This window comes from Xenopus tropicalis, chromosome 1 (assembly GCF_000004195.4).
Source record: "Xenopus tropicalis strain Nigerian chromosome 1, UCB_Xtro_10.0, whole genome shotgun sequence".
In the NCBI taxonomy this organism is placed as follows: domain Eukaryota; kingdom Metazoa; phylum Chordata; class Amphibia; order Anura; family Pipidae; genus Xenopus; species Xenopus tropicalis.
Genome location: NC_030677.2, coordinates 44568084 through 44585458, shown reverse-complemented (window position 1 = coordinate 44585458; position 17375 = coordinate 44568084). Strand labels below are relative to the sequence as shown.

Here is a 17375-nt window from a genome sequence, read left to right as displayed (position 1 = left end):
TTCCCGAAAAAGCCACACGGTTTGAAACCTCATTCATGGGTCTACGACAAACGGTGCGGGACTCAGTCAAAGTTGGTCTCAATGTTAAGTCTATGGGCGGATAATTGCCCCCTGCTGGGGCAATTAACTGCCCACCCCTCAGAAAAGTCATAGCACCCTATTCCCGAATAAGCCGCACAGTTTGACAACTCATTCATGGGTCTACGATAAACGGTGGTTAATTGCCCCCTGCTGGGGCAATTACCTGCCCACCCCTCACAAAAGTCATAGCACCCTATTCCCGAATAAGCCGCACAGTTTGACAACTCATTCATGGGTCTACGATAAACGGTGGTTAATTGCCCCCTGCTGGGGCAATTACCTGCCCACCCCTCACAAAAGTCATAGCACCCTATTCCCGAATAAGCCGCACAGTTTGACACCTCATTCATGGGTCTACGACAAACGGAGGTTAATTGCCCCCTGTTGGGGCAATCAACCGCCCACCCCCTAGAAAAGTCATATCACCCCATTTCCGAATAAGCCGCACGGTTTGACACCTCATTCATGGGTCTACGAAAAACGGTGGTTAATTGCCCCCTGTTGGGGCAATTAACCGCCCACCTCCTAGAAAAGTCATAGCACCCCATTCCCGAAGCAGCCGCACGGTTTGACACCTTATTCATGGGTCTACGAGAAACGGTGCAGGACTCAGTCAAAGTTGGTCTCAATGTTAAGTCTATGGGCGGATAATTGCCCCCTGCTGGGGCAATTAACTGCCCACCCCTCAGAAAAGTCATAGCACCCCATTCCCGAAGCAGCCGCACGGTTTGACACCTCATTCATGGGTCTACGAGAAACGGCAAAGGTCTACGACCCAGGCAAAGTTGGTCTCAATGTTAAGTCTATGGGTGGATAATTGCCTCCTGCTGGGGCAATTAACTGCCCACCCCTCAGAAAAGTCATAGCACCCTATTCCCGAATAAGCCGCACAGTTTGACACCTCATTCATGGGTCTACGACAAACGGTGGTTAATTGCCCCCTGCTGGGGCAATTAACCGCCCGCCCCTCAAAAGAGGCATAGCACCCCATTCCCGAAAAAGCCACACGGTTTGACACCTCATTCATGGGTCTACGAAAAACGGTGCGGGACTCAGTCAAAGTTGGTCTCAATGTTAAGTCTATGGGCGGATAATTGCCCCCTGCTGGGGCAATTAACCGCCCACCCCTCAGAAAAGTCTATGACAAATGGCGGTTAATTGCCCCCCTGCTGGGGCAATTAACTGCCCACCCCTCAGAAAAGTCATAGCACCCTATTTCCGAATAAGCCGCACAGTTTTACACCTCATTCATGGGTCTACGACAAACGGTGGTTAATTGCCCCCTGCTGTGGCAATTAACCGCCCACCCCCTAGAAAGGTCATAGCACCCCATTCCCGAATAACCCACACAGTTTGACACCTCATTCATGGGTCTACGAAAAATGGTGCGGGACTCAGTCAAAGTTAATTGCTGCCCCCTGCTGGGGCAATTAACTGCCCACCCCTCAGTAAAGTCATAGCACCCCCTTCCCGAAGCAGCCGCACGGTTTGACACCTCATTCATGGGTGTATGACAAACGGTGGTTAATTGCCCCCTGCTGGGGCAATTAACCTCCCACCCCTCAGAAAAGTTATAGCACCCTATTCCCGAATAAGCCACACAGTTTGACACCTCATTCATGGGTCTACGACAAACGGTGGTTAATTGCCCCCTGCTGGGGCAATTAACCGCCCACCCCTCAGAAAAGTCATAGCACCCTATTCGCGAATAAGCCGCACAGTTTGACACCTCATTCATGGGTCTACGACAAACGGTGGTTAATTGCCCCCAGCTGGGGCAATTAACCGCCCACCCCTCAGAAAAGTCATAGCACCCCATTCCCGAATAAGCTGCACGGTTTGACACCTCATTCATGGGTCTACGAGAAACGGTGCGGGACCCAGTCAAAGTTGGTTTCAATGTTAAGTCTATGGGCGGATAATTGCCCCCTGCTGGGGCAATTAACTGCCCACCCCTCAGAAAAGTCATAGCACCCTATTCCCGAATAAGCCGCACAGTTTGACACCTCATTCATGGGTCTACGACAAATGGTGGTTAATTGCCCCCTGCTGGGGCAATTAACCACCCACCCCTCAAAAGAGGCATAGCACCCCATTCCCGAATAAGCTGCACAGTTTGACACCTCATTCATGGGTCTACGACAAACGGTGGTTAATTGCCCCCTGCTGGGGCAATTAACCGCCCACCCCTCAAAAGAGGCATAGCACCCCATTCCCGAATAAGCCGCACAGTTTGACACCTCATTCATGGGTCTACGACAAACTGTGGTTAATTGCCCCCTGCTGGGGCAATTAACTGCCCACCCCTCAGAAAAGTCATAGCACCTCATTCCCGAATAAGCTGCACGGTTTGACACCTCATTCATGGGTCTACGAGAAACGGTGCGGGACTCAGTCAAAGTTGGTCTCAATGTTAAGTCTATGGGCGGATAATTGCCCCCTGCTGGGGCAATTAACCGCCCACCCCTCAGAAAAGTCATAGCACCCCATTCCCGAATAAGCCGCACGGTTTGACACCTCATTCATGGGTCTACCAGAAATGGTGTGGGACTCAGTCAAAGTTGGTCTCAATGTTAAGTCTATGGGCGGATAACTGCCCCCTGATGGGGCAATTAACTGCCCACCCCTCAGAAAAGTCATTGCACCCCATTCTCGAATTAGCCGCACAGTTTAACACCTCATTCATGGGTCTACGACAAACTAGTTATTTGCCAAAATCCCCATCATAAGTCAGTGGGGCAAATTTGGGGACCTCTCTTGCCCCGGGGGTAAAACTTATACCCTTGTATTCATTCCCCCCAGAGAATGTTGATAAATGGAAGATTCATTCCCCCCTACCATAACAGCCCCCCTAGTTATATAGGGCTTGGGGCAAGCAGCAGGCTCTAACCCTGAGTGTTTCAGTCAGTCGGTTAGGATACACCAACCGCCAATATGCAGAAGACAAGATTACGAAGAAACATGTTACAAGTGGGAGGAGGAAGGATAGCGAAGTGGTAGAGCACACGCCCTTACATCGCCGGGTGTGGAGTTCGATTCCTGCCCCGTTGGCTTTGGAGTTCGATTCCTACCCCGTAAGGTTTGGAGTTCGAGTCCCGCCCTGGCAGCTGAGCTTCCTTGGGTCTCAAAGCTGATGCCTTAGGTAGGGCATGTATCAGAAATGGTATCAGCATTGAGCCCCATTGATAGAGGCAGACGCACCAAGGGAATTGAACTATGAAGGACCATTGATGGCCACAGGCGCGTCCTGGCCTCCTCCTTTTTGTATTTTCAAGGGCAGCTCATGATTTATGATGCCAGCTATTAACCCTTTTACTGCCAGCTGTTTTGGTCAAAGCGGAACTTGTATTGCCAGACAGTTTTTGAACATTTTGCACTGTTCACTTTAGGGGCCTTTCCTCGGGGGGACTTTTAGTTTACCCAGGAAAACAATATATCGTTTTTTTCAGAACAACCTAAGCTTTCAAAATATGGTAGAATTTTTGTGTAATTCCAATTCTGTAACAAGATATAGGCTTCTAAATGTCTAAAAATGCAAAAAAAATCTAATTTTCCATAATATAAACACACATACTAGAAACAAAAATTATTTTAAGCACGAATATACAACTGATTTGGAAAGTCCCATGTCTCCTGAACGTGCCAATACCAAATATATATAGTTTTATGGAGATTTCTCAAAAACTCCCAGCAGTACATTACCAAATTTCCAAAGCACTGCTCCAGAAAGCGGCATACCTTAGATTTCAAGGACAAAATTTCCACTAACAGAAGGTTTATCCCAGAAAATTGTACATTTTTGGAAAGAACAGATTCTGGGGAATACAGAATAGGCAGAATTGTCTGTCTACTCCAAACTATCAAGTCGCAATGCTTTCCTAAAGTTATTGGTTTTTATCAAAATTTGTGATTTTTTTAAAAAATTGTTTCAAAACTTCCAGTCTATAGTATCTTATCTCCTACAGGTCATAAAGCAACCAAATAAAACACCCTAAATATGAACGCCAGGGGTCCACTGAACAGTTTGATGCCCAATATGTATAGGTTTAGCTAAGTATGTGGCATGTAGGGGCCCCAATGGGAACATACCCCCATATGATGTATCATTTCAGCTCCTGCAAAATCAACACATTTACATCCTTTATGTGGGATAATGCTACAAAAAAAGTACGCTCACCCCAGAAAGCCATATATTTTTGGAAAGTACACATCCCCCCGAATCTATAATGGGTAAACATTTCTTTTTGCTCCAAAGTACCAAGCTGTAAAGCTTTCCTAAGTTTGCAGATTTATATGACATTTAGAAAATCGCATAAAAATGTTGCAATTTGCCGCATTTATCTCTCACAATTTCTTGATAAAGATCAGATAAAGGCAAATCACCCCAAATAGGAACACCAGAGGCCTACTGAACAGTTTGATGCCCAATATGCATAGATATACCAAAGTCTGCGGTATGTACTGACCCCGAAATGAAAATAGCGCATAAGGATTTCTCGCCTGCCAGCTCATCTTTTGCACACAGAGCCCCCTGTCAGTGTATTATGTGCCGAAACTTCCCCTAACTATACACAGACCCCCACAAAACCATATATTTTTGGAAAGTACACATTCTGACAAATCCAACAAGGGTAAAGAGTCCTTTCTACACCAAAGTACCAATCTGCAAAGCTTTCCTAAATTTATTGGTTTTTATGACATTTCAGAAAATCGCCTAAAAATGTTGCAATTTGCCGCATTTATCTCACACAATTTCTTGCGTACAAAGGCAAGTCACCCCAAATAGGAACACCAGAGGCCTACTGAACAGTTTGATGCCCAATATGCATAGATATACCAAAGTCTGCGGTGTGTACTGACCCCAAAATGAAAATAGAGCATAAGGATTTCTCACCTGCCAACTCAGCTTTTGCACACAGAGCCCCCTGACAGCGTATTATGTGCAGTAACCCCCACCCTAACTATACAAAGAGCCCCAGGAAACCATATATTTTGGAAAGTACATATTCTGATGAATTCAAAATAGGCAAAGTTATTTTTGTACACCAAAGTTACACCTGGCAAAGCTACGCTAAAAACAGATTAGGAACACTTATACAGGGATAAAATGCGATAAAACCACAAAAATTGTGCAAATCAGTGAAACAACAAAATAAGTCACATGACAGTGTAATTAGTGGTCAGAATATCTGATCCAATAGTCACGCTGTCAAAATAAACAGTTTTTGGGTAAAAGAAACTAAAAACAAAGTGGCAAAATGAAAAAAAAAACAAAACAAAAACCAAAGTGTTTGTGTATACATGTGTGTACATGTGTAAAAGTTTTGTTATAGTGTGTAAGTGTGTATATGAGTGTAAATAAGTGTATAAAAGTGTGAAAAATGAAAAAAAAAACTGCTAAAATGTGTGCTGTAAGTGTGTGTAAATGTATGTAAGTGTGTATAAATGTATGTAAGTGTGTAAATGAAAAAAAAAAAAAAAAAAGTTCTTACCTGTCCTGAAGACCCGATCGCCTCCTCTTCAGTGGGCCAGCCGGTAGGGGGGAAGGAGGAAGCAGGAACTGGAGGGTCCTGCGAGCGAACGTCTTGCAGGACCCTCATGACAGCCCCCCTGGCACGTTGCCCAGGGGGGCTGTCATGGATAGAAGCTCTCTGCAGCGGCGGCACATGCCGCCGCTGCAGAGAGCTGCGCTTAAATGCCTATGACGTATGGGACACGTCGTTGGCATTTAAGCCCTTTTACTGCCACGACGTATGCCATACGTCGTTGGCAGTAAAAGAGTTAAAACACTAGTGCACTTGGTGTGTCTGATGCTGCCATTCCAACCATGGAAAATGGGGGTGTTTTGTAATGTGGGTGTGGTCAGAGGGGCGTGGTCAAAAAATATCGCATCACTTAGCGCGGCATATACTTTTGTCCCTGGCTGTAATAATCTCTTATGTATTAAAAGGGATATTGGAGGCATTCTGTGATAAAGGTACAAAGCTGCAGGCCTTGTATATTATAAGGGATAATGTACCCCCTACTGTAAATGATAAGGATATTAGCAGTCACTGAGGGGTTCTGTGCCCATATAAAGGTACAAGGCTGCAGGCTGAGTTATACAGGGAACTCTGAGCATCACTCATGTATGATAAGGGATAATGTACCCCCTACTGTAAATGATAAGGATTTTAGAAGTCACTGAGGGGTTCTGTGCCCATATAAAGGCACAAGGCTGCAGGCTGAGTTATACAGGGAACTCTTGAGTATCACTCATGTATTATAAGGGATAATGTACCCCCTACTGTAAATGATAAGGATTTTAGAAGTCACTGAGGGGTTCTGTGCCCATATAAAGCACAAGGCTGCAGGCTGAGTTATACAAATGGACCTCTCTCAAAACCATCCTAACCACAAAAAAAACCCAGTATAAAATACAGGTACTATTTTATTATTACAGAGAAAAGGGAATCATTTAACCATGAAATAAACCCAATAGGGCTGTTCTGCCCCCAATAAGGGGTAATTATATCTTAGTTGGGATCAAGTACAGGTACTGTTTTATTATTACAGAGAAAAGGGAACTTATTTATTGTCTGGGCCCATTCTTTGCAGGGATCTGGGAACTCTAATAGTTAAATGATTGAGGAAAACAAAATTGCATAATGTGAAAAGAGGAGGGAAAAATGCCAAACTACAGTATTAAAAATATATGATTATGCACCTGATATACGTTGTACCAACTGGATTTGCCCAGAAACAGCCCAGTGTGTAATTACCCACAGGAGAGACTAGTGCTCTATTTGCTTTTACCAGGGGGTAATCTTAATCACTCTTAGCACTTCCCACATTCCAGAAAAAAGATAAGGCTGGAGAAGTCTGGTGTCAAAATGGACCCCCTACTGTGCACGTTCACGTTACTTTCCAGGCACCACCTGCTGTCTAAAAACAGAATAACAGCCTAAGAAGGCTTTTTTTCCCCTGACACAGCAGGGAGATGGCACAAGATAACACAACAGGATAGCCTGTGTTATCTTGTAACTAGTTAAGTTTTGGGAAACCCTGCGCTTCATCTGTATATATATATATATATATATATATATATTATTTTTTTTTTAATTAATATTACTTCACTGTAATGTTAATATGCCTTACCCTGTTATGTACCAGCACAATCGGACTTGCAAATAGGGAACACTGTTTACAATTTTTAAAGTTATTTCAGTGTTCATTACTCCAGTATATGTAATAGCTACTTGTTCAACTACCGAGCAATTACTGCTACAGTTACTGACGTTGTGGTGGTTATTACCACTGGGTGGCACTACTTTGAAATATTTCTAGCCAACTCTTCTGTCCTACTACTGCAAATTGGCCACCAGGGGGCCAAGCGGGAACCAATAAGACATAAGTCATTTTGGACGCAGCTGATTTGGCCCTACTGTCCAAACTTTAGAGCTGTCATTGGTGATGATATTTTTCAACATGCAGCTATTGGACCAAGGACCAGGTTCATTTGTATCACTTTTGGTGCATTGTTCGTGGTGCCTAACAATGCATAAACACAAGTAGCGCTCAAGTTGATCAGTCTGCTAGAAAAGGGAAAATATAAGTATATATCTCTAATAAATATATTTTCCCACATCAAAAGTGTCTGTTAAGTCTGAATTTAACCTAAAATATGCTATGCAGCACCTTGTAGTAAAACGAAAAAGCACATTAGTACTGTGGAACAGCAGGGGGACTGCATATATGTTTTACAGGACTACAGGTGGGGGAAGTATATTTGTACTACGGGACTGTAGAGGGCAGCATATTTGTGCTACTGAACTGCAGGCAGCAGTGGGGGGCCTACAGGTAGGGTTCCTTGGTGGGCCAGAATGACTTCGGTTCAACACTGTTCAAAGTATGTTAGATAAGGTAGGAGGCAGTGGGTACTGGCACCCCAAGCACATAATATACAGTTAGGTGCAATAGTCAATGGCACCCCAAACACATTATACAAAATAAGAGGCAGGGGTACTAATACCATTGACACTTAAATACAGTAAGAGGCAGAGTGTATTTCCATACTACACACATTATATAACATGACAGTAGGTGTACATTTATATCAGATAGGATAAATGCAGTACTAACTCAAGAATATAAATCAGGGTAAATAATATCTTAGGGAAATAGCGAGGCTTACTCAAGTCTATGAAGTTTACCCTTTGCTCAAATTAATAAACTTCTAGTTCATCATTGGAAGCTTAAAAAAAAAAAAAAAACCCTTTCTGGCATGAACATTGGGCTATAAGCATTAATACCAGGTATGGGTTCAATAAGCATGTGTATGAAGGCAAAGCAGAGTTAATCTTAGACCCCCATGCCTTTTTGTGTCACCCTTGGCCTTTTATATCTCACATTCAGTCACACACCATTCACACCACCAGATTAACTATACCTACCTGTAGCTGTAGAAATTAAAACATGTGTTATTATAAATAAACATATATTTCTCATTCTATTGTAAGGTCCTACAACACGAACTAGAGAGGATTTCATTTAGTTGGCAAAAAATGCTCAATTGAAGGCTGCAGGAAAAGAGAAAAACATACGTTCAGCCAGGATGATATAGAATAGTGAGGTACTGCATCATGAGGAATACATGATGCTGGTTATACAGACTAAGTTAAAACACTAAAAGCAATGGCAAATGCCAATGTTGTCCCAATTTGGTACCTGAGTTTCAAATAACCTTGGCCCAGGAATGGGCTTTAATCAGCCATCATGAGCACACTGGCCTCTATCTGAATGCTGTGGAAATTGTATTGAGGCCCCTTTTTTATGGCCTTCATGGCCACACGTGGCTTCCGATTGGCAAATGTAGGCATCATAACATTAGAAAGCCATAGGGAAATGAGTATTAAAGATTTTCTTATAGGGACACTACCATTCACTTCTACTGATACATTTATTAGGTAAAAGGATAAGAGCACTTACTGAACTTCAGTAGAAATAATGGGAAGAAGTAGAAATATATTCAGTAAAATAAAATTTAAATATATTAACGATCGCATAATATACAATGTAATGCCAATTGCAGAATATATTATTATTATTATTAACATTTATAAAGCGCCAACATATTCCGCAGTGCTGTACAATAAGTGGGTTTCATACATTGGACATACAGAGTAACATATAAAGCAATCAATGACCGATACAAGAGGTGAAGAGAGCCCTGCCCAAAAGAGCTTACAATCTACAAGGAGGGTTGAGACACAAGGTGTGGGAAAGGGCATGACCAGAGTTGTGGCACAGGTTATTGCTAAACTAGCAAAAACAGAGGAGATAATTCCCTTGAGTTAATGCCCCTTTTTATAGAAGACAGCCCTTTATTTGCTTTAGAAGCCACTGAATGACTGCCTGGAATTAGACAACTTGTTATCTACAAAATTCCCCAGATCCATCCCAATTTAGGATCCCCCCAACACACTACTATTTAGGCTAATGTCCCACAGGAGTTCCAGTGACAAGCCACTCGTTTTGTCTCTACATAGAGAAGAATATAAATTGCCATTACCTAAACCAAAGATACTACTTCAAATCGCTTATCGCTCCGAATCGCTATGAGACCCTTTTTCTAGTGATTTTACAAAGAAAGCATTGTCATTCAAAACTACTGGAAATCGCTGAAAGTAAAACCCACTGAGCGGGAAGTTGCTACGATTTCCCCATTGCACTGAATATAATTTTTAAATGTGGGTGGGGAATATGACACCTGGATTTGTGGGAAATAGAATCACTCCATTGTTGAAATCTCTAGTAATCACTTGTTAGGAAAAGATGAGTGACTTGTCGCCGGAACTCACTTTTTAAAAATCACAGCGACTAGATATCCCCGTGGGACATTAGCCTTAGGGGCTGATTTACTAAGACACGAATTCGAGTCCGAATTGGAAAAATTCCGATTGGAAAATGAACATTTTGCGACTTTTTCGGCGCCTTTCCGACTTTTCGGAAATTGTCGCGACTTTTTCGTTACCAATACGATTTTCGCGAAAAAACGTGAGTTTTTCGTAGCCATTACGATTCGCTCGTATCTTGTCGCGACTTTTTCGTATTGAGCGCTCGTAAGCGGCGGGCGAAACTTTCAGACTTAGCATGATTTTGGAAGCCTCCCATAGGACTCAATGGCACCCTGCAGCTCCAACCTGGCCCAAGAAAAGTCACCATACTGAAGCTTGAATGAATCCAAACGCTACGAAAAAATCGCAACATTTTGCGCAACTTTCGGAATGGCTACGAAAAAGGCGCGACTTTTCGCGCAAGTTTTAACGCTACGAAAAAAATCGCCAGATTTTGCGCAACATTCGGAATGGCAACGAAAAAGTCGCGATAATTTTCCGAAAAAATCGCCAAATACCGATCATTACGAAAAAAACGCAATCGGACGCATTCGGCCGGTTCGTGAGTAAGTAAATGGGCCCCTTAGTGTGTAACTTGCATTTGTATTATTTTCAGTGGGATTCTATATAAATTTAGAAATTGGCTATTATTTGTTGCTTTTGACCTTTTGTTCTATGTCTCTCTATTTATGTTATCTGGTTGCTAGGGTCCAATTACCATAAAAACTGGCCTGTGGTTTGAATAATATAGATCAGTGCTGTCCAACTTCTGTGGTACAGAGGGCCAGAATTTTTCTTCCCCTGTGTGTAGCACAGTAACCCCCAGCACATAATTATATAGGGACCATATAATGACTCTTTACAAATGCTAACAAACCCCTGCCAGTTTCACCTCCCACAAGCAGTATAGGAGAGGCAGAGTATGGCACACACAGGCAGTGTAGGGCAGATAGAGTACTGCCTGTGTGTACCATATTCTGCCTGTCCTACCCTGCCTGTGTGTGCCATAATCTGCCTGCCCTATGCTACCTGTGTGTGTTATACTTTGCTTACCCTATGCTGCCTGTGTGCGTCATACACACAGGCAGTACATACAGTGGCACAATGCCTGAGGTGTGAACAATGCAGGGGGTGTGAACAGGTAAAGCCGGTGGGATGGCACCTAGTTATTGTATCCAGGCTAATTTTAGAACAGGGATCCCCAACCATTTGTACATGTGAGCCACATTCAAATGAAAAAAGAGTTGGGGTGCAACACCAGCATGAAAATAGTCCTGGGGTGCCAAATAAGGGCTGTAGTTGGCTTCTCTGTAGCCGCTATGTGGACTGGCAGCCTACAGGAGGCTCTCTTTGGCACTACACCTAGTTTTTATGCCTCCAAGCCAGAAATTTATAAAAATGAGCCCCTGCTTAATGGAATACAGTCATGGGAAACATGTTTTCTTTCTAAAAGCATCAGTTAATAGAGCTTCTCCAGCAGTATCCTGCATTGAAATCCGTTTTTCAAAAACGCAGATTTGTTTTATATTTAATTTTGGAATTTCACATGGGGTAGACACATCCTAGCCTGGGTGATAATAGGGTAGCCGCCTATGGTACAGCATACTGTGCTGCCACCAAGATAGAAAGGAAAAGTTAAAAGTTTGCGCTAAGTAGCGATTGCACTGAGCTCTTCCTGCCGCTTCTCATTAGCGGGCGGCCGTGTCAGGACAAAGAGCCCTATTGGCTGTCGGGAAACAGCTGTCAGCGGCTAATCCCCGCCCACCCTTTTACGCTGGGCTGCCGCTTAGTGTTAATCTGTGCGCACCGCACAGCTGCAAAGATACCGGAGTCAGTCGGTGGCTCCATAAGGAAACTGCCCTTTCTCCTCCTTCCAAACGGACTGGGCGGGGAAGCTTCACACACACACGGACTAGGGAGGGGACAGCGTGTGAAGCAGCCGCTCCTGGATCTAAACGCTGTGGAGATGAGCAGCCTGGCAGCGGGGGATGGTGCCGGAGCGCCATGAATCCCCATGTACAACATGCCTCAGACTTTGATACAGGAGGTAGCGCTAGTTACCCTGCCTTGCCTGCGAATAATGCTATGCCCAGCCCGGCTGTGGTGTCCGCTGTCGGAGCGGTAAGTGGGATGGAGCCCGCGGAGAATCGCTCCATCAGTAGGAAGCGGAGTCTGAGCGCACCGGCTCACGGGTGTCTGGAGCTTCTCCACCGACCCACTGAGGATGGCAAGAACAGCTGCTGGTACCCTGACGGCCTCTGCCAAGCGCCCACTACAGGGGACTTGTGCGCTGATGAGCCCGTCCCATGTACCGACCCTCCGTCTTCCTCTTCCCGTCTGATCCTGGCTGTGGTGATCTGCTTGCTGGCAGTGTCCCTATTCCATCTGGCTCAGGGTATTGGCCAGCCCTCTCCTGCCGGGGAGTTGTGCTTCACTGTGTTGCTGCTGCGCTGCTTCGTGTACCTGGCCTGTGCCCTGGGTGCCCTCATTCTTGGGGCCTTCTGTGTCTTGCACCGGACTGGCCGACCCACCGCTCTCCCAGACTTCACTCGGGCCGCCCGCACTACAGGGGTAAGTGATGGAGCTCAGGCTGCTGCCCTGCTACATAAGAGAGGGGGAGTACAAAGAAGCATAGGGGGAAAGGTTCTGGGGCTCATTTATGAAAAGTGGGGTGGGGCGGATGTAATGCACTGGTTAGTTTCATTTGAACACTAAATTTGCCCCTGAATTTGTTGGTTGTGAGATCAACCTGTAACCACCACCTGCTCTGAAGCCCTAGGTAAGTTTAGGGCTCTGCACTTTGAGATAAAGGTGCATTCCAAATGTCCTTCCAATATATAGAGATGAGATATAGCAAAACACTATGTTATCAAGCATGTTGAAAAAAATGTATTTAAAAAAGCTCTACATACTGTGATTCTTTTATAAACAGTCCCCCTAATGCCTATAATAAATGTACTGTATGGAATAAAATGGTCCCCTATTGAACAAAATTCTAATAAACAAAAGCTTTGTAGGGGGTAATTATTGATGCCATTTTTAATGTTAAATGACATAATGTCATTCATTTAACAGAAGAAAGTGTGGCCTTTTAGAAGTGGTCCATAACATATGAAAGCAGTAAGCCTGTGGCCTTGTATTTTTATGGCCATGGATTTCCCCAGGGATGTCTGCTGTCCTTAGAATTTACAATAGTGGCTGTATTGTTGTCATTAATAACTACTTCACCCTCATTACTGTCTCCTGGGAAGTAAAACTAGGATCTGTTAGATTAACAAGATACCCTCCTTTTCTATTGTTGTAAAATTATAACTTCCACTGACATCCCAAAGAGACACTGGAACTGCAGTTTAATAACAGCTCAATAGGCATGGCTTCCATACATATGTCAAGTTTGTTTTTTTTAGACAAACCTCCCAATGTGTTTGTATGCAGAGAGCCGACACTCGACTAGATACATGAAACACTGTTCCCACAAGGGTACAAGTATCATGTAAGCTATTTTGCAGCTTATGTCTTTGCATAAGAGCATTCAGTGCTGAATTAGCACTCTAGGTTTGGGATGCTGTGACAGCCCTCTGGTGGAGATGAATGAGTAGGTATCACTAAGAGTCAGCCATGGCTGGTTACATGGACAGCATGACATTGTGGTTAGAGATAATAGAAATGCTCTGATAAGAATGATTGTGGCTATGATTATCAGCTAAGACACCACAGAATACTTTCATTTGGGGGTTTTACCATGCAAGATAACATATCTTCTCCCTGCCTGAAATTGTAGCTGGGCATATAAAATATAGACAATTACACTGTATACTGTGTGACTCCATTATCTCGTCTTTCACATCTTTATGCTGTTGGCATACCATTTATCATCTAGGCTCCTTTTTTTTCAAATGTATAGTAAGAACCTTTCCTTTTTGTCATTGTTCCTTCTGTAGCATTTCCCATTTATCACCTTGCACCACTAAGCAGTTCTTAGTGGTTGACAGGCCTGGAGCAAGCTACCCAGTATAGGGGGCCCATATTAATGGAGCCCCTTTTTTAACTGTGATTTGCCACCAGTGCATGGTGCATGGTTCTTTCCTTCTCAAGTCCGGGGCTTCTTTTTGCCACCCCCTAAAATGGTTTTAAATAAACTACCTGTTGTGCTTTGTTACCAAAGGCAGTTATGAATATATTCATAAATAATATTTTTTTTATTTTTTTTTTAGTCGCATACAAATAAGTCATTGCATGATGTATGTTTTTGTTGTCTTGGGTTAACATTGCCAGGAAAGATTCATCCTACGTAAACATTGAATATGTACATTCTAGGAGTTAGTACTGTAATTGTATCTAAACTAATCAACAATGAAGATGAAAATTTAACAGTAACCTAAAACCACAAAAGAAAAATGGTTCATTATTTTCTTCCTATCATGATTCTTTATTAGCTTCATTATAGGGACTTGAAGATTAGGCGCACCACCCACTATGGAAAGCAGAGGGATTTAAACCCAGAATCCATCATTTCACAATCTGAACTGGCCATGATACCCTTGAAAAAAATGTTGATGCTGATGAACTTTGATTTAAAATATAATAAGGAACTGTACATAAAACCCAAGTATTGCAGGAAAGTATCCAGCCATGACCAGTTAACTGCTGTGGACCTTCACTCCACTGGAGCATATGCATGAGATTTAAAGGGTTGCTCTGACAACCAATACTCAGACAGCTCCCACTCATCTTAGCAAAATATACAGATAAATAAGGCTCCCTGGGCAGAATAATCTAGGCCAGCTTGTTTTACTAAGCATTTATAGAAAAACTAGGTGAGGTACCCAGTGTCACCTAGGAAATTTGACTTTACATTTTGAAAGTATAGAATAATGAATAATAATAATCACCCTGCATGCAAAGCATTTGCACTGCTAAATAGTTTTGAGTATTATGAATGTCACAATTTTGTTAGTCATGTAGGTAGTTAGGCCTGTACCCAGAATTGCCTGAGAAACAAATAGGTTTGCAGATAAGTAGACTACATAACCAAGCTCAACCTTGTTGTATAACCCCCTATGTACATATTTCGTCCTTTGGCCCATGAACTATTTGTGCAGTTAGTCATATCGATCTAATGGGCACACTGACTTCAGTGGGTTATGCAGGTCTAAAGCAGTGTGTAAATTTAAATAAGTTTAGGTATCAACCTGTGTAAAGCAAAAACACACACCTTGGTAATACATACATTATGGATATTTATAATTATCTTATTTATCTAGATTTCAGCTTTTACATTTTTACAGTTGGAAACATTAATTGCTCTAATTTTTCTTAAAGCTTAATTAAGTCTTCATATTAGGGAACATGCTCAGCATAAGATAAATAATGTATCAAATTGTAACAGTGTAGAAAGTCAGCAAAAAATCTGCTACTGTGAAACAAGGGCAGGGATCTTGTTCATTTTTGAAAAAAACTTTTATCTTTCAATAATAAACCAAAAATGAACTCAAATTGGATGAGATTGTGCAAATTGGAACTAAAGTTCTCTCTTGCACAATGTGCTGATTTTACCAAATTAGTGCTGCTGTAAGTGTTTGATGAGTGAGTCAGTACTTTTCAAATCCTTCTTTCTTCAGAAACTTTGTTTCACTTTTCTAGTTTTGCAATAGGAAATCTTCACGAGGACATCATTTCAAAAAGGTCGTTTACGAAAGTATGTTCAAGTGCTGTAAATGGATGCAAGACTGTGTATGCTGGGATTCATAAAGGTGCTTTGCTGCCATACATTCTCCTTCCAGCTTGTATTACCAATGTGCCCATTCAGCCTGGTATACAGGTAACATGGATGCAATGGAACCCTGGAATTAACTGGCCTTGATATGTTTTTTTTGCGAGTTGCAAATCAACAAAGCTAATTGCATGTTAAAGATGCTATTTTTGAATCTGGCATGGAGGCAGGTTTTGATTGCATTAAAACTATATGTACTGCCAAACAGGAGTCTCCTGTATTCTGCCAGTCGACATAGGGGCTTCCAAATACCCAATCACAGCCCTTATTTGGGTTACCCAGGTACATTTTTATGCTTGTGTTACTCCCCAACTCGGTGACATGTTCATGGCACAAAACACATTTAGATATGCATATTAGGATAGCCTTCTTTGCCTCAGGCTGCACAAAGCCATCTTTGGCAAGATTTACAGGGTTTTACCCAGATGTTTTGTTTTTGTTTGTGTTTGTGTGTTGCAGGAACATCTCTTCACCACAATCTTTGATCTTTGCCCCTCCTGCCCTTGGTCCTACACACTGGAGAGGTATGCAGTAGGGATTGCATTAGGTTTGCAGTCTTGAGTGGCAAAATAGCCAAAGGTGCCCTTCCCTCCATATTTTAATTGTTATGCTGCATACACATAGCAGGTATCCTTGTGTAGCATTAACATAGTGCAAGAAATGTACTTGGAGGATAATCGGGACTACAGAGGAAAATGGTGGAGGCAGTGGGGAGCTGGAACTGGTAGATTCGAAAAGCATTTCCTATATGTATATGCAGAGCAAGGTCTGTGTGAGATGGCACAGCTTTTATGTCTTGCTCCCAAGGGCACCATATTGAGTGGTAAAGCAATATACAACCAAGCTGACTTATAGTTCATCAGGTCTTCCAAACAGTGACATGAAAAGGTTGTATGGTTTTGTGTGCATCATTGGTTTCCCTTTGTGCCTTAAATTAATTGGAATTGTTCCTCTCTCGTATCTTTACAGCATTTCAAGAAGCTAAATGGGATCTGAGAATATATTGCTGTTTTTCAATGAATTCTTGATTTTGGCTCTAATAACGGACTTGTCAGTGCACTCACTTATGCTCATACGTCTGACCTCTGCTTCCCTCCCTGAGAGAGTGGCATTTTGCTGTTACTGACTGGATGAAATTGTTAATTGGACACTACCAGTTCCATTAGGCCAGAAGTTTACAAACTGTGGAACTGCCCGATTGCAGGGTTCAAATCTGCTAATTGTGATCATTTATTTAAGCATGTTTTAGGAAGATTAGGTTCATAAAAAATATTTCTGTAACTCAATATATAATTATAATTTTTATTGGTTTGCTCAGAAAATACATCTGAAATTTCTGCACGGGGCTCCATATTAGCCCCTTCTATGATCAATAAAAATTGGTTTGCCCTTTGAGCTCATGTTTGTTGCTTCTGATGCCAACAGTGTTGATAGGACGCTTCCTTCAAATTCAGTGACAGGTGGGTTTTTCTCATTTCTCAGCAGTGCAAAGTGTACAGCTGGATTATGAATTAAAGTTAATTGTTCAAGTGAGATCAGAGAGAGAGAATGGGTCACTAAGGCATACCTTATGTCATACCTTAATGTATATCCACTGGTGGAGAAAGTCCCAAAATTGCCCATGCTATTTTTCATTAAGCTTACTG

At 42.6% G+C, this 17375-nt stretch overlaps 1 protein-coding gene across 3 annotated transcripts in view; it reads left to right on the top strand.

The window, feature by feature from the left end:
- snx25 (sorting nexin 25) overlaps positions 1-17375 on the top strand; it is a 94799-nt gene that overhangs the window by 10605 nt on the left and 66819 nt on the right. Inside the window, exon 1 of one of the 3 annotated variants that reach the window (XM_018095719.2) lies at positions 11711-12527. The exons of 1 other annotated variant lie outside the window; for it this stretch is intronic. In XM_018095719.2, the coding sequence (XP_017951208.1) occupies positions 11961-12527 (567 nt within the window). In that variant the 5' untranslated portion in view covers positions 11711-11960. Of the gene's footprint in view, positions 1-11710; positions 12528-17375 lie in introns of those variants that run through there. One more of the 3 variants, XM_004911182.4, reaches the window with a different exon arrangement.